The sequence below is a fragment of the Centruroides sculpturatus genome, unplaced genomic scaffold (assembly GCF_000671375.1).
Source record: "Centruroides sculpturatus isolate CEXI.00-Female unplaced genomic scaffold, Cexi_2.0 scaffold248, whole genome shotgun sequence".
NCBI lineage: Eukaryota > Metazoa > Arthropoda > Arachnida > Scorpiones > Buthidae > Centruroides > Centruroides sculpturatus.
The window spans coordinates 378,011-402,897 of NW_019384437.1; the positions used below are offsets into that span (position 1 = coordinate 378,011).

Consider the following 24,887-nt stretch of genomic DNA (forward strand, 5'->3'; position numbering starts at 1 on the left):
TTTTTTAAACATTATTATTACATAAATGAATATATATGCACTGAATACAAACTATGGGAGATAAATAGCATGATAGGAAGTTACACTCCACATTAAAAATGATAAAATATTTTCTTAAAAAATGATGTTTACATCCTGAAAAATATATAATATTTATAGATATCGTTTGGATGTTTTTAATTTAATCAAATAATAGAACATTTTTAAAGTACTGTATTAAACTTTTAGGTTATATAAGATTGAAATCTAGTTATAAAATGTTAAATTTTAAATAACTTTAACGATATTTTAAACAGAAATTTAATATAAAAATTTCTGTTAACTTTGTTAAATAATATAAAATAGAATATTTTATCTTAAGGATAAAAGTATAAGGATTTTATCCTAAATATTGTATTTAAATAGTTTGGATATATATATATAGGCCTATATATACAGAATATACGGAACTTAGAATATAAGAATTAAATTTAAATAAACAGGATTAATATTTTAACGCTTTAATCATATATTTTAATGATTATTAAGTATTCTATTTTATCATAGGGATTAAATCCCTTATATTCTAATTTTGTTAATAGATCCTAAAGATGTTTTAAGAGAGCCTTAGGATTAGGTTAACATTAAGATATATTTGGAGTAATTTATTCTATAGATCTACAAGAATATATAGCACCTACTCTCTCATTTTCTTCTTTTTTTCTCTTTGATAATCTATCCCAAAGGATGTCGATCGCAATTACAATAATTTCCTCCTTCTGGTGGGTTCTTATTGCATAATACTTTACACAATTCACTTCTGAATCCGTTATCCGAAGAAGGGGCACTTGATATTAAACATGGACAGAAACCAACAACGAATGCGACTATCACAAGAAATGTAACAAAATTTGAAGCTTTCATTATCTAAACAAATTTTAAAAAGAATAATTAATACATTTCTTTTAGATTTAAATTTGTTTACGTAACAAAATTCTTAGACATTCTAGAGATAAGAAGTACTGTAGTTAATCGAGTAAATATGAACTAGAGACGTTTCGGCTTCGTCTCATCAGTTTAGTTATCAGCAAAAGTCATGATAAAATTCGATATGTTATATTATATAAATAGAATTCTCGATAAAAGCATATTTTTATTAAATTATTAAATAAATGAATGCTTATTTACCATTACAAAGCTTATCATTGATCAATCCAATACAATTTTATATACTTTCTCTATTTCCGATCCGAGAACAATAGAATTTTTTAACAAAATAAAAGAAATAAACAGTTTTAACGGTAAAAATAATTAAATATACTTAAAATAAATATTTCATATCATTAAAATCGTGTTTACTAGTATTAATCGGTAATTAAAACTTTAAAAAATGCAATCTGCAAATTCTTGTAGGCTGAAAGCTGCATACTTGTGAAGGGATGCTCTTCATAATTTATTTTTTCATTAAAAATTCAAGCATATAAAAAGTTACGTACCTGTGAAAGGGATGCACTACAAGATTTCTTTGTTAAAAATACATGTACAGAAGGTAAGTTCTCGCTTGACAGAGTAGTTGCAGACAATTACAGAACTATCAAATTTGTCGAGATAAATAGCGCTCTATCTCCACGTTGCGATAACGTTTACGATAAGAAACGAAATAACCCCGTAAACAATCGAAAATGATTCATTTTAATTGGTTTATATAGTAACGACCTTGATTTATTTATCGATCTGACGTTTGCACAATTGTCTGAATAATCAATTAGATCGGTCTTGTGGTCTTCGAGTCGCCAATGTCACAATTTTGAAACATAGAACTTCTTCTCTGTAAATAATTGTTTGCATACATATCTCGAATCAATTTGCAATTTATATTAAATTGCGCAAGAAACAATATTGCAACAATACTGTAAAATAAATGATTTAAAATTAATTTTGAAGCGGTTAAAAATAAATGTGATATATAAGTCTACATTTCGCGATAAGAAGTTGATAAATTTTTTTAAATTATATAAAAATTTCTATGAAAATTTTAAAATAATTTGAATTTTTTCGAATAATTTTCTTTAGGATCGAATGCTATATCGAGAAGAAACGAAAACTGTTTGCAATAAATTGCTATGGGGATCTTGGACCCNGTTTAAAATGTACAACAACCCTGTTGCATCCTTTGAGGTATACTAGTGATGCAACAAAAGAAGCATTTGACATTGACCGGTATCGGCACCCTCGAGATTTGGCAGCCCACGTTCATGCACCTACCAAGACCGTCTCTGATTCCATCCATTAGCCACTCGTAGGGAGCTATTTGACCAAGTGGATTGTTTTAAGATTTTATGTTATTTTTAAGTACGTTTTTTTTACAAAGCTATATTTAATTATAATTTTCTTTAAAAGTATATTCATACAATTGAAGAATATTTTGTACCAGGTATGTACTGTACAGTACCGGTACATCCACCATACATTTTATTTCACCAAGTAAGTTATTATTATTTTATTTTTAATTGTAGCCCTTATATCATGGCTAGCGATTCGGAATGTAATTGTGATATTAAAAATGCATTTAGAGAAGTCTACGGTTTTTAGTGGCTTATCGAATAAACGATACGAATGAATCCTAGACTATTACTGACGCGCAATTGACTGATTGCCCCTGGATGTCGGCTTCTTACAGAAACACAGCTTCCCTATCAAATGTCACGGCACGCCACTGCACAACTGTAATCATTTACATACCTGACTGTCAATGAGTAGGCAATATATGATTAAAGTACTGATGCATGTCAGAAGAATCAAAGTAATATGATAATAATGTCGCTCTGTGGACCCAACCTATAGTGCAATTAGCAAGTATGAGTGAGTAATATGCAATGACGCCTCGATTCATACTATACTATGATAAATTCTGGTATATGGATGGATAGAGTCTGGGTTCTTACTACGATAGGCTAACGCTACCGTACGACTAGCTATCAGATAGACCAAGAAATGTAAAACAATTGATGGAAATATTATTATTAACTAAAACAATAATGTTTAAGAATAATTAAACAATATTTAATATGTTCATAACAAAATATATTTAATTCAACGACTGTAAAAATTTATTTACCAATTATGGTATTCAAATGCATTAAACATACACCGTAAATGCGGTGGTTATTACATTTAATAAATATAAACCGACATTAAGTTAATCAACAAAATCGGTCATATTTTGTGGTAATTTATCTTTTTATTTACTTTCACTAAAACTTTCCATTTGGAATTCTCCTTCGTTACCATCATCCGATGTTCTTGGAAGTGTCTGTTTAGTAATCCAACTAATTGAGAAGAAAAAAGATATTTTAAAAAATCATAATATAGATATATAAATTGATTTTTACTCACATGAAAACAGTTACTGGAAAAATTAAACAAATACTAGTTAATAAATAAGATGCTCCAACATAAGTATATACGCTTCCTTCATAAACTTCGTTAAAAACAACTGCAGCAATTACAGGAGTCAATGATTCAGACAGAGCTAATAATGAGAAAATTTTACCTGAAATAATAAAAAAAAACACTAATAACTGTAGAGAATTAAAAATTAAAAAAAAAATTCTTTTCGCCTTGTAGGTAGTAAGAGGAACTTTTAGCAAGTTCGGCCAGACCCGTAATGAGGGATGGAGCCCGATATATCAGGATGGAGCCCGATATATCAGGATAGACCACCCCCGAAAAATTCCTGAGGTTTTTCGATCCCTTCGGATTCGATTCCGTGTCCCAGGATCGAGCGATAAGCTTTTACCTTAGCCGCTCGTCCATTCAACCTGAGTTAAACCATTGTAAAAGTGGACTACAAAGTAATATAATAGCATTATATCACTTTGTAGCTCACTTTGTATTTTAAAATTTTTATTAAAATAATACTTGTGTATCTTAGATAATATTTTAGAGTTTCATCGGATACTAAGTTATTTATCATATTTTTAACTGAATAATAAATTGGACATCAGTAAACATATCTAAGAAAGCTAGAAACAAATTATTATACTTACCTAATTCGTCTTGATTAACCATTTTAGAAAGTCGAGATCTTACGGCAACACTACTGACTCCTCCCAAAAGTCCCACCGAATAAGCTAAGTAGAATATATATTTCAAAAAGTTAATTTTAGACAAGGTGAGATGGCTTTAAAATATAGACAGAAAATTCATTTAAAAATATTCGAAACTATTTACATCTGTTACGAGATGTTATTTAATGATATAAAAGTTATTTTTAATTATAAAAAGGCAAAATACTTGATTTTGAGGGTAGAACTGAGTTTTTTAAAAAAATGTAAATGCTAATAACGAGTAAATTTTTCATTAAGTCAGACCCTACTGGAGATATGTATGACACGTGGCACCTCGACCTTTAACTATCAAACTTTAATAGAATCAATGTCCATACAAGTTACCGTGACAATTTCGTTTTAATCTTTATCATGAGATATTAAACGAAATAGACGCCAACATACACACGATATAACACACAAATATGACACGATTACAATACTTTCCCGTGTTAAGTTTGTTTTTGAGGCATGTTAATAGCCAGTTAAAAATTTAAAAATAATATATTGTTAACTTCTCTTTGGAGAAATGGACAATTAACACTATTGGTAACTATATCAAAACAATCTACATGCTAATACTGAATCGATTACTGTATTCAGTATTATAGTATGTGAATTGTAACATTACTATTACTGTATTATAGTGGAGTAATAAATACTGCTACTGTAATAGGTTTAATAATATTTCAAAATATATTTTTTATAAAGTGTCTTACCATAAAAATACATCCACTCGTGATAGGCGACTGATTTAATAGCATTCTCACCCATATACGAGAGACTTCCCAATAAAGCGATGATGCTTTCGGGCAATTTTAAAATTTTGGTAAAAATTGGAACGAATATGATAAGACCAATTCCATGCGTTACCTGGACGATGGAAGATATATTGGAATATTTTAAACTGTCCCATTTATAAACAGTATTGGCGAAATAGTAACCAACGGTCATGGAACCTGGAATATTAGCAGAAAAATAAAAATGCATAATATATCATTTAAAACAATAAATAAATAAATTTTTAACTGATTATATTTTTCATACAGTTACTCAGCACCGGCGCTACCGCATGGGCAAACTGGGCATTTGCCCAGGGTGGCAAATTTTCATAAATTTTCGTGCGTGAAATAACGAATAGCGAAACTATTTCCCACTTCTGATAGGTATGGCATTTTAAAACTAATTTTATTTTTTCGTTTTATTTAGGGGAATAAGGGGCGTTAAATGCTTGACCTGGGCGACATAAATTCTAGCGCCAACCCTGTAGCTACTACAAGATCTTACGTATTATTTTCTCATTAAAACTATTTTATTCACGTTTTCCCCTTTAATTCTTTGTTCCGATTTTTGACGCAATTCGTCTGGCAAATTGTAGGTTACCTTCAATGGAATCAGTCAGCGTTAGTAAAAGTTACTGATTACTATTGGATATATAATAAATAGTCTTATGCAATCGTGGAAGGAATTCGAGCAAGCTTCTGGCCTGTTCGAATGCCTTCCAGAACTGCAATACTTTTTCTTGGTCCGAACCTCGGATTCTTTCTTCACTTTGCACATTATTCATCATTCAAGTTTAATAGATGATCACAATCTTTTTCTAATAGAGAATAATCGTGTATTAAGATGATAATTAATGAAAGTAAAAAAAATTTCCGATGCTATGAAAACATTAAAAAAATCTGCGAACAAATTCTTTATCTAATTTTTTAAAAAGAAGTATAGTAAAATTAACTCACCATAACCACCAAACCTGATGAACGTTATGGAAATTATTAACAACCATATTTGAGTTCTGAGATTACCTGGTCGAGGAGCAATACAGGTATTTAAACTGTCCTTTAGGTTATCCAGTCGAAACAGATGAAGAATCATTTCTTTTAAATTTTTCTCTTCTTCTTTACCTCTTGTTTCTTTAAGAATAAAAAAAACCCAAACAAAGGAGCAGCATAGAACTATCAGAATTGTTAAATATACCGGGACAATACCGCCTAGTTTAAATAGTCTGCCACCGACTTCAACTCCTACAGGAACACCTAAAACAAAGGCAAATTCCAGGATTGCATATCGAATTGTTCGTGATTCTTTATCTGTGACATCAGACAAGTAAGTATAAGATGAAGATATTGCCATTAAGAATCCCCCAAATATACCCGACGGTATACCGGCAATAATTAAGAAGTAAGGGGGCGCCGATTTTATCAAACCAACAACTAAGAGACCACATGCTTCTAAAATCATGCTAAAGGTTGCAGCCAATATTGGAAACTTTCGGCCATATTTATCACTCCACGGACTTAACAATGTCGCACTGACGATAGATGGTAGAATTGTTACTAACGAATAACCGATTTTATAATGTGTGGATATCTTCTGCACCAATTTATGAATTCTTTCGTGTTTGATAAGATCATCACATACACTATCTGATTCATTTAAAGTAAGCCTGCAAACTCTATCCATAATTAGAGTTTGTTGAGGCACGTCTTTGATGGAGAAGGTAAAAATAATGAAGAATACATAGGGCTCTATCCTCAATTGTTTTAGTATTTCGAATAATTTGATCAATCTCATTTTGTTTCAGCGATCTGTAATAATAAAAGAAATGGGCTTTAATTAATTAAAATACAAAATATTTGCATATCTCTACCCGTCGTTTCGCTTCGCACATAGAATACAAGAACTCGGGTTGCAACGCGTTTAAGAGATCGAATACTTAATTTATTTAATATTTTTGAATACAAGAAACAAGTATAGAAACTTAAAACTTGATTTTAATCCTATATTATGAGAACAATAAAATTTTTAACTCCGTTTATCATATATCGTTTATATAACGATACAATACAAAATAAAGTACTCACTTTAGCTTAGTGAACGAACCAGGTTATTTTAAAAATGGAATTTGTCGTCATAAAAGTGTTGTTTAATCTTTAGATGAGAAAATACTTCATTGTAAACTTTCCTACTGCAGAAATGAATGGCAATACGTTAATTACATTGTATCACAAACAGTTTTATTTCGAAAAATGAATGATATAACTCATATTAATTACAAAAACCACGGTTCACGATTTATTCGTGAATTATTTCGTTTTAAATCAAGCATTTCATAATAATACATTTTAAAATAATACTTCTTGATAATAATCTAAACGTTACTCACATAAATTAGAATGTTTAACATAAATAAAAAAAAAAGTAAAAATTTAAAATCTGTGTTTAAATAAATAAAAAATATTGTTTAAATTTATCGAAATTTTGATTTCTAGACAATTCAAAGTCACTCTACTTGCATAACACCATGCATTGTCTATGGTGCATAACGCACCACAGACAAATTATTATTCAAGCATTTAAAAAAATAATTACTTACAGATTAATTTTATAATCATATTTTTACTTCGATAAAGAAACACGTGATATAGATTACATTTTTTAAAATAGAACTTAAATTTATTATGGATCATTACGAATAACAAATTTTCTTAGAGAATGTACAGTAATTTAATACATATTATAAAATTGAATAAGATGCAAAGACCATTCATTATTTAAGGTTATTACATAATAATTAACATTCATATATCATTTGTAAACGAATAAAATCAGTAACTGTACGTACAGTAAAAAATTCCAAACAAAATTATCGACCGTATCTTGTATGAATTATCACATCGTTAAAATAAATTATGTAATTAATTATATATGAAGTTTTCATGTTAACTTGTCATGAGAACTTTTTTCGCCATGTAGAAGAAAATTGCGTAAATCGATGATAAATTGTTGATATTTTCAAAAGCAGTAATAAAATTAATTCATATTTATAGAAAATAGTTTCTAATTTTAAAAATTCAACAACGAGTTGCTTAGCTTTCCCGGCCAAACTTTAAAATTGTGTGTGAAGTTATCTGTTGAGATTTTATTTTAAAAAACTTTTTACATTATTAATTATTATAAAATGGCAAAAAGCTTCGAATAAGACGGTTGGGATCTTATCAGCTGTAGACCACATGGGAGGAAAAAAAAAATCAAAGGAACCATACCTCGACCTTTAACCACTAAAATTTAAAGCATTAATTTCCCTAATACACAAACTTCCCTGAAAAATTTTAGAAATTTTTCACAAAAGGTACAAGAATTATTAAGCTTAAAGACAACCTTGCGTCCGAGATTAAATAAGCCTTCTTTCATAAGTGGCATCTTGATCGGTGGGAGTAGCGATGGGCGATAATCGTAACGTAACATTGAATGGAGCAAAAAATATTCCATATTCTATCAAATATATAACGAATTATTCGCGCTTCTATCGAATATTTTTAAAAACAGAAAATATAAAATGAGTTTCTCCATTCTTTTTGGCCACAAGCAATTTTTTAAAATCGTATTTGAAACTTTGGGAAACCACTCTCGCGCTAGGTGCTGGTGTTTCAACCATGTATAAGTACTTTACCGTGAATTTATATTGACTTTTGAAAGAAATACTCACAAATTAGTATTTCTTTCAAAGTCTAATGGATTTTCTTTTCTTTTTTCTACTATCGCTGCATATAAGTACTGTCAAAGAGTAGTTAATTCCTCCTTTATTACTAGTACTGCTCCTCAGGCTCACTTCATGATCCTAGTCGATAGTTTACGGCAGAAATGGCGAACTTCTTCGAGTGCACATGCCATATGATAAGTATAATTGAGTTGCAATTTGAAAAAATTGTAGACCTATAAATTCCCACTGTTGTCCATCCGTTGTCTGTCTTTCCTTAATCTCGAGAACGGAGTTAGATAGATGACCGGTACGATTCTATTGTTAAAGGAAAAGTATGATGTACAGGGGCAAGTGACTACTAATTTCAGGTGGCGATCATATATTTTAAATTAAATAAATTAAAAATATGATTAAAAATTGCAGCCCGGCATTGTGACTGTGTCATAATAAATAATTGCTCGTTACTTTTAAAAATGTTTATGCATGCCGAAGTGTTAGACTTCGAATAACGATATTTAAAAGAATTACACGAATATGCTTCGATTAAAAAATATAAAGAAGCTGATTGAAAAAATCTAGCAACGAGTTGCTTAACTTTCCTGGAAAATTTAGTGGCGCCATCTGTTATCATATTTTATTTTAAAAACTTTTTATATTTTTAACTATTATAAAATGGCAAAAAACCTTAATTTTGAGAATAGGANATATAGCAGTTGCGTAATAGTGTTTTGTCCCTGTACATCACACTTTTCTGTTAGCAATAGAGTTGTGCTGCTCCGGTCATCTATCTAAGTCCATGTTCAGAGGAAAATTTTGAATCGAAGTAACGTTACTTCCGTTTTAAACCGGAAGTTCCTATATAGTTAATCTGGGCTTCCTGTCCTAAGCTTTACACATCTGGGGACTTATTCTGAGTTGTATCGTTAAACTAACGAATACGATAAAAACCAGTTTCTATCGGAACCAAGTGATTGGCGTTTGATCAACTGTGAAAATGCTACTCTGAGCCGTACGTTTCGTTTTCAATTCTGATAGCCACGTGCGATTACTAAGCTTTTCTTATTGATCACTCTCGAGCTGCCGTTAGGAACTTAACGAAAGTAAAAAGAACATGGCGACTTTAGATGCAAGCTTTCGTCTAACTCCTTTCTCAAGATTAAGGAAGGAGACAGTCAGACAGATAGGGGACGGCAGTAGGAATTTATAGGTCTACAATTTTTTTTTTCAAATTGCAGCCCGATAATTTTTCTATAAACGCAATATTTACGAGAACATACTTCCCACGTAGTTTATACAATCTGTTGCCAACATTTAAACACTTTATTATCACATAAAAGCAATTATTCAACATTTCTACAAGAGTTTTAATATTTAAACAAGTCATATGAAGTCTTTAGGACGTTAATTTAAGGTTAGTAACTTCGATCACATGCGGTGCCGTCACAACCTGTCTAATAGGGACCACTTTTCAAATATTAATAGTAGACCGGTATTAATTAGTATTCGTTGACCTCCTCCCGGAAGAGAGGACGGTCAGTACTTTTGATCAAATTAACTTCAACCACCCCTTCCTCAACAGTCCCTTCTTTCTTAGTAGCCGGATGGCCGAGCGGTCAAGGTGACAGCCTATCGCTCTGGGGATCCAGGATCAAATCCGGACGGTCGAAAAATCCCCAAGAATTATTCAGGGATGGTCTGTCCGGATATGTCGGACCCCGTCCCTCACAACCGGTGCCGAACATAGGATAAATATGTGTCCTTTCAGAGCAGAGGAGCCAGAATAAATTCAGACATATACATATATTTATAACCATATTCTGTATTTGTGATAAATATATCATAGCAAAAAGACAATTTCCTGTGAAACAACGGTATAACGTAAAAGAAAGTTTAGTCATTTGTAAAACTTCCTTTTACCTGAATACATGCGATGATACGGTTAAGCGTGGAGTCAAAGACACCATATGCTACCACTGGTTCTCCACACTCAATACTGTGGTCGTCCGTCCCCAAAACAGATCAAAGATTCGCCACTAAAAACGAATATGCTTCAATTAGAATAAATGTAAAGAAACCGATTTAAAAAAGAATGATCAGATGATAAATCAAAAGAGTGATTGAAAAAAATAGGTGATCTCGNCTCCACACTCAATACTGTGGTCGTCCGTCCCCAAAACAGATCAAAGATTCGCCACTAAAAACGAATATGCTTCAATTAGAATAAATGTAAAGAAACCGATTTAAAAAAGAATGATCAGATGATAAATCAAAAGAGTGATTGAAAAAGATAGGTGATCTCGTATAATACGTTATCTGCCAGGTGATTTCTTCCGACGTGCCACAGGTTCACCACTTTTGGCCTATGTGAACTATTTCGTAGGATAATGGGGTAGAGGTTTTAAGGTTCTGTGGTGCAGTCGGACCACAACTGCAGTGGCGTGCCGTCATTGGAAGTGGTGGATGCGCCGCTTCCCTTGTATTTTCTAAAAAATAAATACATATTAATTTTAATTATATGAAAATAATCGCACAATATTTTATTATAACCGCATTATGTATCTTATTACAAATTTCTATACTACANTACTTTTAATAATGATCTTTAATATATATTGCAAATAAAAAAGCCTAGGAAAGGTATTAATGCAAATGAAAGCAGCCAATATGCAGGGCACAGTACAAGAGGATATTTGAGAAATGAAGATTGTGCTTCAAGGCAAATTAGAAGGAAAGACAAGAGGAAGATCTAGACCTGTGTGCCTAGTCTCTAATTATGTAGGTAACAACACAAAAGGACAGTGACTATTAGAGGAAAACTGATCACCACTTGGCAACAACCCTCTGATAGAAAATACCACATGAATAAACCTAAATAATAGTATGTAATATTTAAGAACCTGGGGATGTAACAATTAGATCATTTATTTGGCAATAAATGCTAAAAATATTATATATTTACATCAACTTTGTATTTTCCACCCAATCTAAGGTTAAGCATTGTAGAGTTAAAAAAAAACTTTTAAAATGAATATAGATATATTTATAGTCTGTATTATTATTATTTTTATAATTGTATATTAAACATAAAACATAATGACATTTACTGTATTTACTTGAATATAAGACTACGTCGCATATAGGACGAAGTGTGACTTTAAAGATCAAAATAAAGAAAATTAAATTTATTAATAAAATTCTAATTTTATTTCATTTAATCACAAGTAAAATATTAAATGAACCTAAATGCATACATTATCCTGCAAAAATTACTGGCATTTTAAACTTTAAGGAAAAATCTTGTAAAATCAACAACGTAATTTGTTCACTTAAAGCTGGACAATTGGAAACCGTTTTTTTGCCAATTCTTATCAGTTGAATCCACTCTCTGTCAATTACACTTATGAGTTTCTTCAAATTATGATTTCCGAATAATCATCTGTTTTCATGTGGAAAAGGAATAAAACTTATATCATGCTCCCGTGTGATTTTGGAATTTCAACCTGGAATTCAATTCAAAAGTTTTGCTTTTCCTATTACTATTCATCTTTACTCCTGACAATATACAAGAACGATTCAAATGACCCAGATAAAATACTTATTAAATACAAGAGGGTAAGCATCTGGTAATAAATGTGAATATACTGTTCACAAAAGTTATTTGCAGAAACTCAAAGAATCTTTTGCTCACACCTATAGGACAACCTAGGAATTTGAAGCTATGATAAATGAATTAAAACCTCGTCTTATATGTGAGTAAATATGGTATATATTTAAGTTATCAGTACTGTATAGTCAAAAGTATTTTCTACATTAGCAAAAATTCATAAAATTGTTTTGCATTCATGATCATAATGAAATATTTTAGAAGTGAATAAGTCTTAAGATTTTTTAATTAAAAATAGTTTTTTGTGATTTAAATCATATTGTTTAAGTCTATAAATGAAGAAATTATTAGTATAAATCTAAAAAACAGACTAGTATACTTTGAATACAGATTGCTTATGTTATTGATAAAAGTAACTTGTAATATCTTCTATGATACTCCATTACATCTGTAAATCAAATTATACCTTATTAATGACAGAATATACTTTAAAAGCCAAAATAATTAACATATCTAGTTAGTAGAATAATTAGAAAGTAAATTATTTTGACCAATTTCATACATATTGTTCAATCAAATAATATGGCATAATTTGATAATTACTGATTTTCTATATGGTTTAATAACAAAATTATTAAATTAATAGTACCATTTTCATTTTAGGCAATTGACTTAGTATCGAGAATACCTGAAGCTGACATATACTTAATGGAGCAGAAAAGGCTTCGTGCTAAGCATTTAACTCACGTGCCGTACATGATAAGGCAGACTGCACTAGAATCGTTTATCTTAAGTCAATTCAAACATTCTGAAGATATTTTGCCAACTCATCTTAAGGTGGTGACCATAAAAAGCTCCTCATTATCCAGTGTCTTTCAAATACAAGTTGGAAATGAAAGGGTAACTAGCCAGGACATCATTCATAAACTATTAAACAAGGAGACCGTTCCTTTTTTGCCATCACTTCCAAAAATGTCCTTCGGTCCGGCGCTCCGAGAGTTGTACTTTCGTAGTAATTTAACCGACAGAGAATTCATGTGCAATAGTCTTTTATTATGTTTGGCATTTTACGAACATATTGTTTTTAAAGCAGAAAATAATATATTATAATGTATATTTATGCCAAATGTAAATACTGTATAAATAGTTGTTATAAAATTATTTATGTACATATGGTTTGAAATTGTAAAAATTTAATTCTTTACTACCAAAAGAGATCTTTACAGTTTCAAACATTACCTGTTAACTTAGAATGTTTGATGGTTTCACAAAAATTTAATGTAAGATGCAGATGCTGAAAAAGTAGTTCTCAAGATTGAATATCTAGGAATAAAGAGATTTAATATATATATATTAAAACATTTACAAAATATATTTGTTTTATATACACAGTTCCTCTGATGCTTGACAGTCGGAAATTTGGGGGTCTGTAATAAAAAGTTTTTAAATCAATCAGGGAGAACAATACATCTTAAAATATTTATTTGATAGCTTTAAATAGAATATATTTTTAAAAATAAATTCCATAAAAATAATTACATTTAAAAGCTGTTACTTCTTGTCACTGGTAACATTTTTATCACTAAATCCTAATTTAGACCATTCTTCTTTTTTCATTAGATCCCTGATAATCACAAATAATGATTTTAATTTATAATTATTATTATTATTATTTAATGTAATTTTATTGAAATTACTTGTCCATTCTACATTGAAGATATTCCTTAGCTATTAAACGACACATTGAATTGTCACCGTCATTCTGGTGCAAACACAACAGATATTCGAGCATCGGTTTCTTACATTCTCCTAGAATACATATAAGAATAAATTATATAATATTTCTTAATGTTTATGCAATAATATTTCTTAAAGTTCTTAGAAACTCAATAGGTGTATTTGTAATCTGTATGTTTTCTCGCTATGCTGCTTCTTAAGTCATGAAAGCATCACTTTATCTCAATTTTTTTCATTCAGTATGGGTTCTATGGCAAAAGTCAATGGCTCAATTCTTGGAGAAATGTTCTCTCAATTATTGAAATTTGCCAATGGAGACTAGAGTTGTTTGTGATTTTAAAAAATCAGCAATGAATTAACTAACTTTCCTGGCTGTTATGAAATTCTATTTATAAAAAAGGCAAAAAACCTTAATTTTGAGAATAGGAATGGGTTTTATTTAAAAATGTAAATGCTAATAACAAGTAAAATTGTCATTAAGTCTGACTCTACTGGAGATTCATACAAACCCCTTTATCTCTCCACTCAGGTGCGGATCTACATAGGGACTAATAGGCTTAAGCCCTGGACCCCAAGTGTCAAGGGCCCACAAAAATTGAATTATCATAAATTTTTAATACTTTTTCATTAACAATGAGCACTTATCGTGTAGTAAAAATTAGTTAATATTAATAATATAATAATAATGATAATTTACATTATTATTTGTATTAACAAAAAATGGGGTCCCATTAGACTTAAAAAAAACCTAGATCAGCCCTGTTCCCACCCCTCGACCTTTACTCACAAAAATTTAATAGCATCAATTCCCATAACGAACAAATCCTCCCTTACAAAATTTCAGACAATTTCGACAAAAAGCACAGGAGTTATTAAGCTTCAAAGAGGGTGAACAAAACCGTGCTACACACATGTACGCAAATACTAACATCCATACATACAGAATAAAACACCAAATTTTTTTCTCTTTTTGCGTTTCTCGTTTCAATGTGTGTGTCCTGAGTCCAAAAATGTAAAATTCTTGGGGGTGGGTCATTTTTTGACCGATCGCCATACTTTCTTTCCCTTGGTTATATATAACAGCCAAGAAAGTAAAAGAATGCTCAGATGATAAACCGAAAGGTTGACTGAAAAAGGTGATAAAACGAAATCGTATACGTTATGTGCCAGATGATTTCTCCCGATGTGCCACTTGTGCACGTGTTCCATAGGTTCGTCACTTCTAGTTACGCAAACCATCGCGATAGTATCGTTCTGCTAAATCGTTCGATATTTTATGATCAACTACACCAAAACTATTCGGTAGTATTGATATTATTGATACAATTCTACTGAGCATCATTTGCTAGAAAATACGCAAAGAAAATAGCAGTAATATTAATCGAAAGCAACGAAAGTCGTAATTTTTCTAGTTTATAAAAAGAAATATTACTATAATTAGTAAGGATCACTGTAATTAATAATAATTAAAAAAAATACTGTAAATTCATTTTACTCTATTTGCTTTCTTATCATTTTAAATCAAGAAATGTCTGATAACTTATTTGCTTCTATTATATCAATGAATAGCCTAATCAATTCTTTCGTTTATTTTATATCATTTAGAATCATTGTTTGATAAGTAAGTAGGTGTTTTGTAGTATTTTAATTTTATCTGGGAAACTGGATTATTCCGGAACACGGTATAATTTCGACCAGAAGAAATAATGAAAAAGCTCATCTCCATTAACGAGAGGTTTTCAGATAGCTCGTAAATCGAGGTCAAACTTTATTGATCATTTTTAAGTTATTGGCTTCGTAGCAATAGTCAATATGGGGCAATTCAGTGTTAGTAATTTTTTCTTTGTTAATAACAATTAAAGTATTACATCGAATATACTAAATTAACCTCCAATTATATTAAAATGTTTTTGCAAACTTTTTTGGTGATATCACAAGAAAATTCGCGGAATATTTTAATGCGGACATCCTAAATCGTTACATTTAAAAATGCTATAAAAAGTATTTATATTTATAAATTATTTAATTTTAATTTGTTTATACGATTGAAACCTCTCTATTAAATGTTCTCATCTATATGCAAACTTCATTAAAGACTGTCTTTACAACTTATTGCATATAAAAACTTAATATCATTTATAATCTGTGTAATATTTAAAATTTTTATGATTTTTTACCTTAACTATTTAAATAATTAAAGTGAAAATGAAGTAAAATGTTGATTTAACTCACCTTTATTAATGCATAATAGCAAATAAAAAGTACACCCTCTTCATAGATAAAAAAAAATGATTATGTATCATGATATCAATTATCTCTTGATTTTATTATATAACATTTTTAGAATAAATGTATCGTTTAATTAAGTGAAGCAGAAAATCAATAAAGTTCATAATTTAATATAAAAAAAATTTGTTTATACAGTATTTATTGTATTGTACATAAAATTCTGTCATGATTTACATATCGTTTTTCTTTTTTAATATCACAAATAAATACATAGTTTTAACATTTTTGCTTAAAAACTAAATTTATAATTATATTTTGTGTCAGTTAAGCTTGTCATTAAAGATTCTCGGTAGATTCTAAACGTTCTTTTGTTTGATTTGTATCATTATCACTAGTATTATAGGAAGAATAGGGAGTCTGTCTGTTTAACCAGCTAAATAAAAAAAGGGTAAATTAAATATGTTTTAAAATATGTCACAAATTAAAATAAAAATTACTTACATAAAAATTATCGCGGGAATCATTAAAAGAACTGTCATCATTAGATAGGATGTCCCGAGAAAAATGTGCAAAGTTTGTGCATAAACTACGTTAAAAACAATATTTGAAAATACTGGCATCAACGCTCCACAAAATGCTAACACAGCAAATATCTTACCTGTAAATTTTAATATAGATTACATTCAATAGGAATATAAAAATTAAAAACAGATAATAATAATCAATTACATAAAGCACATTTTAAAAGACAACATTTACATAAACTATTACGCACTCAGGAACCATACTAGAAATACAACACCTCAAACGATGATTAAAAAAAAACATACACAAAATATACTTGTGTATGTTGTTTTGTGTTGTACAAAATATACGTGACATAATTATAGACAAAACAGATCAGACATTATGTTTATTGATAAAACAAAATCATTTATATTATAGATGTAGGCTACTTTGTAACTTTCCAAACATCCACAACATACTAAATACACACATCGAAAAACAGGAAATACACTTCGCCCAGGAGGAAATACAACACTTGTGGAGGATGGATAAGGATTTATTTAACTTTATGATATTATAAAGTTATTATAAAGTCATAATTATATTATAATTATGATACATTACATATAGTACACGATAGAAGTTATTTAATATAACTTAATGCCCTTTATTCTGTTCAACAAAAAATAGGACAAAGGTAGAATTAGTTTAGCCTAGTGGACCGGATGGTACTTCAGTTCATACTACATAAACAACACGTAAGAACATCACAACAACAGATACATCATATTACAGAGGTAAACACGTCACGTTGTCAGGAAATTCTAAAATAAAGATATATAAACAAACAGACATAAACAAAACATTTATAACACCAATATATAAGGCCTGTAGGATACGCTCCACCAACATAATTACAATATCATATTTTATATTTATATAATCAAGAAAACTTACTTAATTCATCTTCATTTACTAGTCTACAAAGATGAGAATTGACTGCAACGGTGCTTGTTCCACCAAGTAATCCGACAACGCAACCTAGATCAATACACAAGTATCAATTTGAATAAATTTATTTTGAATGGTATTAAAAGGTACAGTAGACCTAACTAATGTTTGTATAAAAGAAGAAATCCGACATAACACTGTATTATGTCGGATTATGATTGTGAGGTCGAGGCAAGGGGCAGAAAATAAGAACATAAGCTTTTATTTTTGACTCATCGTCCTGGATTTTTTTAATGATTTTGAATTATTATTTCTACAAATGAAATTGTTACAAATTTCTGGCGCCAGAGGAACTTTTTAGACAATTTTCATATGTATAGGCAGAAAAAATACTGTAAAGAAATGGGGACTCCGCTAGTATTGTGAATAGACAAATAGAATGCTCTAAAAAAGTTCATATTTTGTAATGTTTTAAACTTTTAATGCATATTGCCCTGGGGACTTTTAAACAAATTTTTACTTTTCTGTTCAGTCAATTGGAAGGCATTTTTTCCACGTTTATCATGGGTTTGGATACCTCCACAACGGAGACAGAGATGCAAAATAGGATCTGACATACCTAAATTAACCCATTCACGAAAATTTCTGTGCTCGAATACGGATTCCCAGAACGGGAGAAGTTTGATTATGATAGCTAAACCTACTCACGTACACAATTTACACAAACAAATTTTCTTTAATTTTCCTTAATTGTATCTGATCTTACCTATATAATACGGCCATTCACGATAAGCTGCACACTTAATACCAAATTCTAGGAAGTCAGAAATAATTCCCAAAAGGCCAATCATATCTTCGGACATTTTAAACAATCGACAACAAACTGGAACAGCTACAAGAATACATATTCCGTGAGCTACTTTAAGAGCTCCAGTTATTGTAGAAAATGTTGTGTTATCCCATTTATACATTCTGTTAGCAAAGAAAAATTCTATAGCTGTAGCACCTATAAAATATTTTAAAAAATTTTAATTTTATATAATTTAAACTTCAGTATTAAATATTTTCATATTAAGCAAAATTTTTTTTTTTAAACAGGTATTTGTTCTTTTTAATATGAATTTTTGGAAATAAATTTGAAAATAAAATCCAAACAGATTGTCTATATTAAAAGTATAATATATTGAAAATGGTGAAAATTAATTTATCTGTCCATGGTTCAATATTTCAGTAAATATTCATTTAGAAATGATGGACTATATCACATTTGTAAACTGGAAAATAGCTCCAATCTTTTTTAAAAAAAATTTCGTTCAATTCATTCTTTGATTATTTGTTACATAATCTGTATCTTGATAAAACAGATTAAGAATAAAGAATTAATCGAAAAAAATTAATCGATTTTTTGATTAATAAATAATTTATAACGTGTGTAGTAATAAGATTATTTATGTTATTTATATTATATTTTGTTTGTATATACTTATATATCACGAATCATTAACGTGAAATGACATCAACAGAACTTACCTGTTGTGCAGAACAGAGCAACACTGTTAGCAAGCATCAGCAACCATATTTGCATTCTGACATTTCCAGGACGAGAAGCAATGCAAGTTCGAATATTTTCTTTTAAATTATCCAATCGAAACAAGTAACGAATCTTTATTTTAAAGTTTGTTTTACTCTCTTCACCTCTTGTTTCACCAACGAAGAAAAGTACCCAGAAAAATCCCATTACTAATGCAGATAAAGCTATTCCATAAACGGCCGTAACGCCTTCGTACTTATAAATTATCCCTCCTAATTCCATTCCAATGGGATCTGCCAGAACGAAGAAACATTGCAAAATTGTAAATTTTACCGTTCGAGTTTTTTCTCTTGTAATATCCGCAACGTAAGTATAACAAGACGAAATTGCCATTAAGTATCCTCCAAAAATTCCCGACGGAATACCGGCTATAATTATAAAGTAAGCAGGCGCCGATCGAATGATGCTTACTATTGTTAATCCTATACCTTCCAAAATTAAACCAAACGTAGAAATTAATATAGGGAATTTTCTTCCATACTTATCACTCCAGGGACTTAATAGCGTCGTACTAATAATAGCTGGTAGAGTCGTCACTAACGCGCTTCCTAGATTGTAACGAGTAGAAATTTTCTGTACAGATGCTTGAATGGAATCATATTCTGTAAGATTATTGCATATTTTTTCCGAATAACCAAAATGGAATCTGCACACTCGTTCTAATATTAAACTCTGTTGAGATACACTTTTCAACGAGATAACAAATATGATTAAAAACAAGAAAAATTCAATACGTAATTCCCGCACGTAGTTAATGATGGCCATTTCTCACTTCAACGTTTGATAATCTACTGTTTGAATGTTAAAGTTACGTTTTCTTCTTACAACTGAAAAGAAAGAAAATACGCTTTTACTGGGTTAATTAAATATTTTATGTTCTTGTTGTGTACAAAATAAATTAGTTTTATTACGGCCTAGCGAAACTTTGATATTTTTTTTAACAAACTGGACTTACGAAATAGAAAATTCTATACACCATATATTAGAACAACTGTTAACGTATTACTGAAAAAAAAATCAAAATCGAACTATTGCATTAGTTATCAAAAATAAAGCATTTTCGAAATAGAGACTATATATTAGGCCATATTTGGAACTGGTGTTCCTTTTATGGCATACACATAAAATATTGAAGTTAACACAAATTGTGATTAAAATAGGCATTTGTTTTTGGACAATTGAAAACAAGAGTAGTCATTTTAAAATAAATCAAACGCTCACTTAAAAATAAACACAGATCAATAGAAAATTAAAATTTAGTGAAAATTCCGCACAAATGATAAACAATGGATAACTCGTTTATGGATTATCTAAAAATTCCAGCAACAAGTTGCTTAACGTTCCAGGCAAGTTTAGTGGCGCCATCTGTTCTTATATTTTCTTTAAAAAGCTTTTTTTTTAATTTTTAACTATTATAAAATAGCAAATTGCTTAATTTTGAAAATATCGATGAGTTTTATAAAAAGAAAAAAAAAGGAAAAACAATGTAAATGCTAATAACAAGTAAAATCGTTATTAAGTCTGATCCTACGCGAGATATGATTCTAGCATAAATTCACTAATACACAAAGCTCACAGCAAAATTTCAAAAAATTTCGACAAAAAACACAGGAGTTAAGCTTCAAAGAGTGCGAACAAAATCGTGCTACACACACACGACACACTAACATTCATATATAGAAAAAACATCCGAACTTTTTTTTTTTTGTATTTCTCGGCATTTATAGGTCCCGAGTCCAAAAATGTAAAAATTTTTGGGTGGGGTCATTTTTTGACTGATCGCCACACTTTCCCTCTGTTATGTAGCCTATAACAGTCAGGAAAGTAAAAATCTACAATAAAGTTATTTATATTTTCAGACATGCTTCCTTTAGTGTTATCATCTTCATTTTGCTGTACTCCACTTACATATCTACATTTTCTGAGATAGATTTGCTAAAATACTTAATGCACCTGTTTTCTTTTCTGTTACATTTTCCTTTGTCTTAGCTATAATCTTCTTACTGCAAATTAAAAATTTTTCTTAGTCTTTTACAGATGTTCCTTAATCTTTTACGAACCGCAAAATCTTTAAAAAATACAATTGATAAAAAGCAAACTGTAACTAATATCTACCTCATATACGTTATGAGGTAGACATATATAAATATACCTCGTATGCCATATAATTTTATATCTGTCGCGTAGCTTCTTGTCCCCCTTTTTAAAAACCTTTGACTTAAAATTTTTTCTATCAATTTTTCAACACACACATTTTAGATGACGAAGTTGAATGACATATATTTTCCTTGATAGTTTTACAATAAAACAACGATCTCAGGTTTTTTTGTATGATAACCCCTAAAATAACTAGAATATAACAGTATATGAGAACTAATCTGCCATAAAAATTCAACAAACATCACATTATACCTGCCAAAAGTAATAAACTTGATATGTATGATATAATTTATGTGCGTGCAGAATATACGTCTAATATGCCTATGTTTGTTTGTCCTAATTATCTAAGTTTATGTAAAATGTTAATACAGGTATCCCTCGTACAATACGATACTTCTAACGTTACTTTAAAAAGAGAAAACGCTCTCGTTTAAATAAAATATTAGGCTAACAGTACTTTTACTTGTGCTTGTTAGTTAATTGAGTCGTTGGTTTTGAAAGTGAGGCAAGTCCATTGGCGCAAACCAAAATTATGATTTTTTTTCACCTAACACAGATAACCATTATTGCATATTAAATTTACATGAAATAACTCAAAAAAATACAAAATAAGTCTATTACTGTTTACGAATATTTTTAAACTTATTCAAATGCAAACCATTAAATATCTAGCAATAGCATAAAGTAGACTTGCCCACTTTCAAAATCAACGGCTCAATTATTGATTGGAAATAAAGTATTGATTGCTTTAATGAACATATTTCTCTTAGTAACGAAAAACAATAGTATACTTTTGTTAACTTCTAGAACGTAAACCTACGTTTTGCATTAGTCATTTTGTTTCGTATAGCACGGATTCGCCTAACATGGCTCGTATCGGAGTGTATCTGATGTTCAGTTTAGGGACACGCCACCAGTCATAGTTGCACGTGCAAATGTCTTGACTCAGTGGTCCTCTTTCACACGTTTCAATCGTCTGCACATTCTCATTAGGACCTTGAGAAAATTTTTCATGCCACGTGGTTCAAACAATTCAACTCTGTCAAACAAAAATAATGGACAGGTAAGGAAATCAATAGTTAAAATTTACTTAGGTAGTCCAAAATGGCTGAGCTTCGGTTGGGTTAGGTTAGGTTAGCTTAGGTTAGATTAGATTAACTATATTTTTAGTAGAGGTTTCCTATTTTTTTGTTCAAGAATTACCGTGAATCAATAACTAGTGACGTTATAAACTCTGCGGCCTGCCGGTGGCCCCTTCTGGGAAAAGCCCTTTGGGAGCATGAACAGTTGGAAGTGCGAACATTTTGGACTACCTAAGTAAACTTTCGACCAATAGTTTTGAAATTGTACGAGTATAAATAATATATACAATGTAGGACCATTAAGCCGCGGGCCAGTAATCCGCGAATACGCTTAAGCCGCGCAAAAAGCTTGAATTCCAAACTTTTTGACACTATGGCTCGTACGGACCTGGACATGGCCTCTCAAACACTCCAGACAGATGTTGACAGCTATCATTTTGGCATTTCGAATGTCCGTGATTGACGTGCTATGCACTATCGCGGATTAAATGTTTAATGGCCCTACACTGTACTTTTACATTATTTTCTAACACTATAATTCTTAAATTATGAACTTTGATTTCAGTAATCTTAGTAAAAGAAATAACTTTTGTTAATTTGAATCTGTCCACGCATATTTAATTTATATATTTTTTTTTTATGCATCACTATTATATTTTTAAAAAATCAACTTTTAATGCTGTATTTAACAAAAAACCATACAAACTATTTTCATAAAATTTTTTTAATGAAATATTTAATTTTAAATATTTTGTTTTATATTTAAATATTAACCTTTTCAAGTCACACCTTGATTGTATTTGCATTTCATCATTAAGAAAAAAACGTTAAAAAAGCACTCATGATGGTATATTAATATCAAAAGCAACCAACTATAAAAATACTGTAGTACATTTTTTGAAGGAGCTTCAGTACGTTTTGAAATTTCCTATGGCAACGCTGGTTAGACTGTGCTCAGACTTATATTGTTTACGTGCGCGTTGCTTCGTGCCATATTTCCTTTCGATAATTAAAGCATTTTTTCAGCGCGTTTAACGAGATTTGGACTCGTCTAGAACTTCACAAATGGCAAGCATGTTTCCCGTATACGACAACCTGTTATTCTACAGACGTTGGATTTAACTCCACCATTTGAAAATAATTTTAAAAAATTAGGGTCAAAGTGTACTTAGGTAACCCCAATGGCGGCGCTTCCGACTGTTCGTGCTCCCGACGGACTCCTCCCGGAGGGGCGCCACCGGTAGACCGCCGAGTGTTAACGTCACTAGTTATTGATTCACGGTAGTTCTTGAGCAAAATAAATAAAAAGGAAACGTCTACTAAAAATATAGTTAATATAACCAAACCTAACCGAACCGACGGCATTGAGGTTACCTAGATGTACACTTTAACCAAAATTAGATTACGGTAATTAAGTAAATAATACATAAAACGTAAATATAACATTTATTTCTCATGCGATCAATTCTTCCTTAGTCTACTGTGTTGTGTTGTGTTACGCTACACTTAATTCGTAAAAATTAATAAACTTTGCCACGAAAAATTTCTTTCTGTTAAACAAAATCCTAAACAAGAGCCTAGTAATAATAATTTTAATTAAGAAATACATACTAATATCATTATTCTTAAATTAACATCAAAAGAATTATTATTATTTTAATAAATTATTTAATTACGATACCATAAAATAAAATACGAAATTTCGAGCAATAAAATAGATATATTTCTAAACACTAGACGAAAGCACAATACACATTACAGTGGTTTCGGTTTCGGTTTCTGTTTCGGTTTCTAATTGATCTCTTTCGATTTTAAAATGTGTGAGATAAAATATGTTAAAGTAAACAAGTCACGTTTATTCTTTCGTGCTAAACCTCTAATATCCGCCAATGCTATTCAATACGAGCGAAAAATACGATATTTCTGCAATTGTAATTAGTTGCTTATGAAATAAATAATTATATTAAAATAAATGTTAACTATAGGTTTTAATATGATTACTTACCTCTCTATTAACTCAAGAACTTGTATAATTATTTCAGAAAAGAGAAAGCAAATAATGCGATTTGTTTATCTTTTCACATTGCTAGTAACAAAATCATATTCGTTTAAAATTCAATGCATATTATGATTTTAAAAAATATATATATTCACTCACTAACAATATACACAAATGCATTCAGATGTTCCGCTTTTTCAGTTAAGATAAACTTAAACTAAATTATATCGACTACACCCAGTTTACGCTGCGTATCCAAAGCAACCGCAGTTGAAAAGTTACATAAAGCGGCTTTGACACTGCTGTATCAGCGTTGCCAGAAGTTTTTTGTCCTTGTAGCCAAATAATTTTTAAAAAGTAGCCCAAAAGTAGCCAACTGCAGGAACAGTTGGCTACTTTTGGGCTACTTTTGTACTAGGTGTTGTTTTACCTAGTACTTTTGTACTAATCTGCTTG

At 30.2% G+C, this 24,887-nt stretch overlaps 3 protein-coding genes and 1 long non-coding RNA gene across 4 annotated transcripts; 1 reads left to right on the forward strand and 3 right to left on the reverse strand.

The window, feature by feature from the left end:
• Window positions 1-1,997, reverse strand: LOC111619959. The gene is made up of 3 exons (XR_002755845.1): window positions 1,476-1,997; window positions 681-906; window positions 1-135 (listed from the first exon to the last, which is right to left on the reverse strand). It is a non-coding gene; the product is annotated as an uncharacterized LOC111619959 (long non-coding RNA).
• Window positions 1,998-3,078: 1,081 nt separating this feature from the next.
• LOC111619976 (proton-coupled folate transporter-like) lies at window positions 3,079-16,185 on the reverse strand. The gene is made up of 7 exons (XM_023361814.1): window positions 16,145-16,185; window positions 6,953-7,056; window positions 5,828-6,676; window positions 4,808-5,047; window positions 4,029-4,112; window positions 3,376-3,532; window positions 3,079-3,308 (listed from the first exon to the last, which is right to left on the reverse strand). Exons 3-7 carry the CDS (start codon window positions 6,660-6,662, stop codon window positions 3,221-3,223), a joined length of 1,404 nt encoding a protein of 467 aa, XP_023217582.1. The 5' UTR covers window positions 6,663-6,676; window positions 6,953-7,056; window positions 16,145-16,185; the 3' UTR covers window positions 3,079-3,220.
• LOC111619994 lies at window positions 6,860-13,511 on the forward strand (the record flags this gene model as incomplete). Its single annotated transcript, XM_023361837.1, has 4 exons — window positions 6,860-6,915; window positions 6,958-7,009; window positions 12,315-12,320; window positions 12,839-13,511. Coding segments are annotated over 4 exons (561 nt in total), but the record flags the coding sequence as incomplete, so codon positions are not given.
• Window positions 13,727-24,704, reverse strand: LOC111619995 (proton-coupled folate transporter-like). The gene is made up of 10 exons (XM_023361838.1): window positions 24,591-24,704; window positions 24,438-24,518; window positions 22,171-22,389; window positions 19,130-20,017; window positions 18,366-18,605; window positions 17,606-17,689; window positions 16,643-16,799; window positions 16,504-16,574; window positions 13,873-13,984; window positions 13,727-13,799 (listed from the first exon to the last, which is right to left on the reverse strand). Exons 4-10 carry the CDS (start codon window positions 19,953-19,955, stop codon window positions 13,727-13,729), a joined length of 1,563 nt encoding a protein of 520 aa, XP_023217606.1. The 5' UTR covers window positions 19,956-20,017; window positions 22,171-22,389; window positions 24,438-24,518; window positions 24,591-24,704.
• Between the last annotated feature and the right edge of the window lie 183 nt (window positions 24,705-24,887).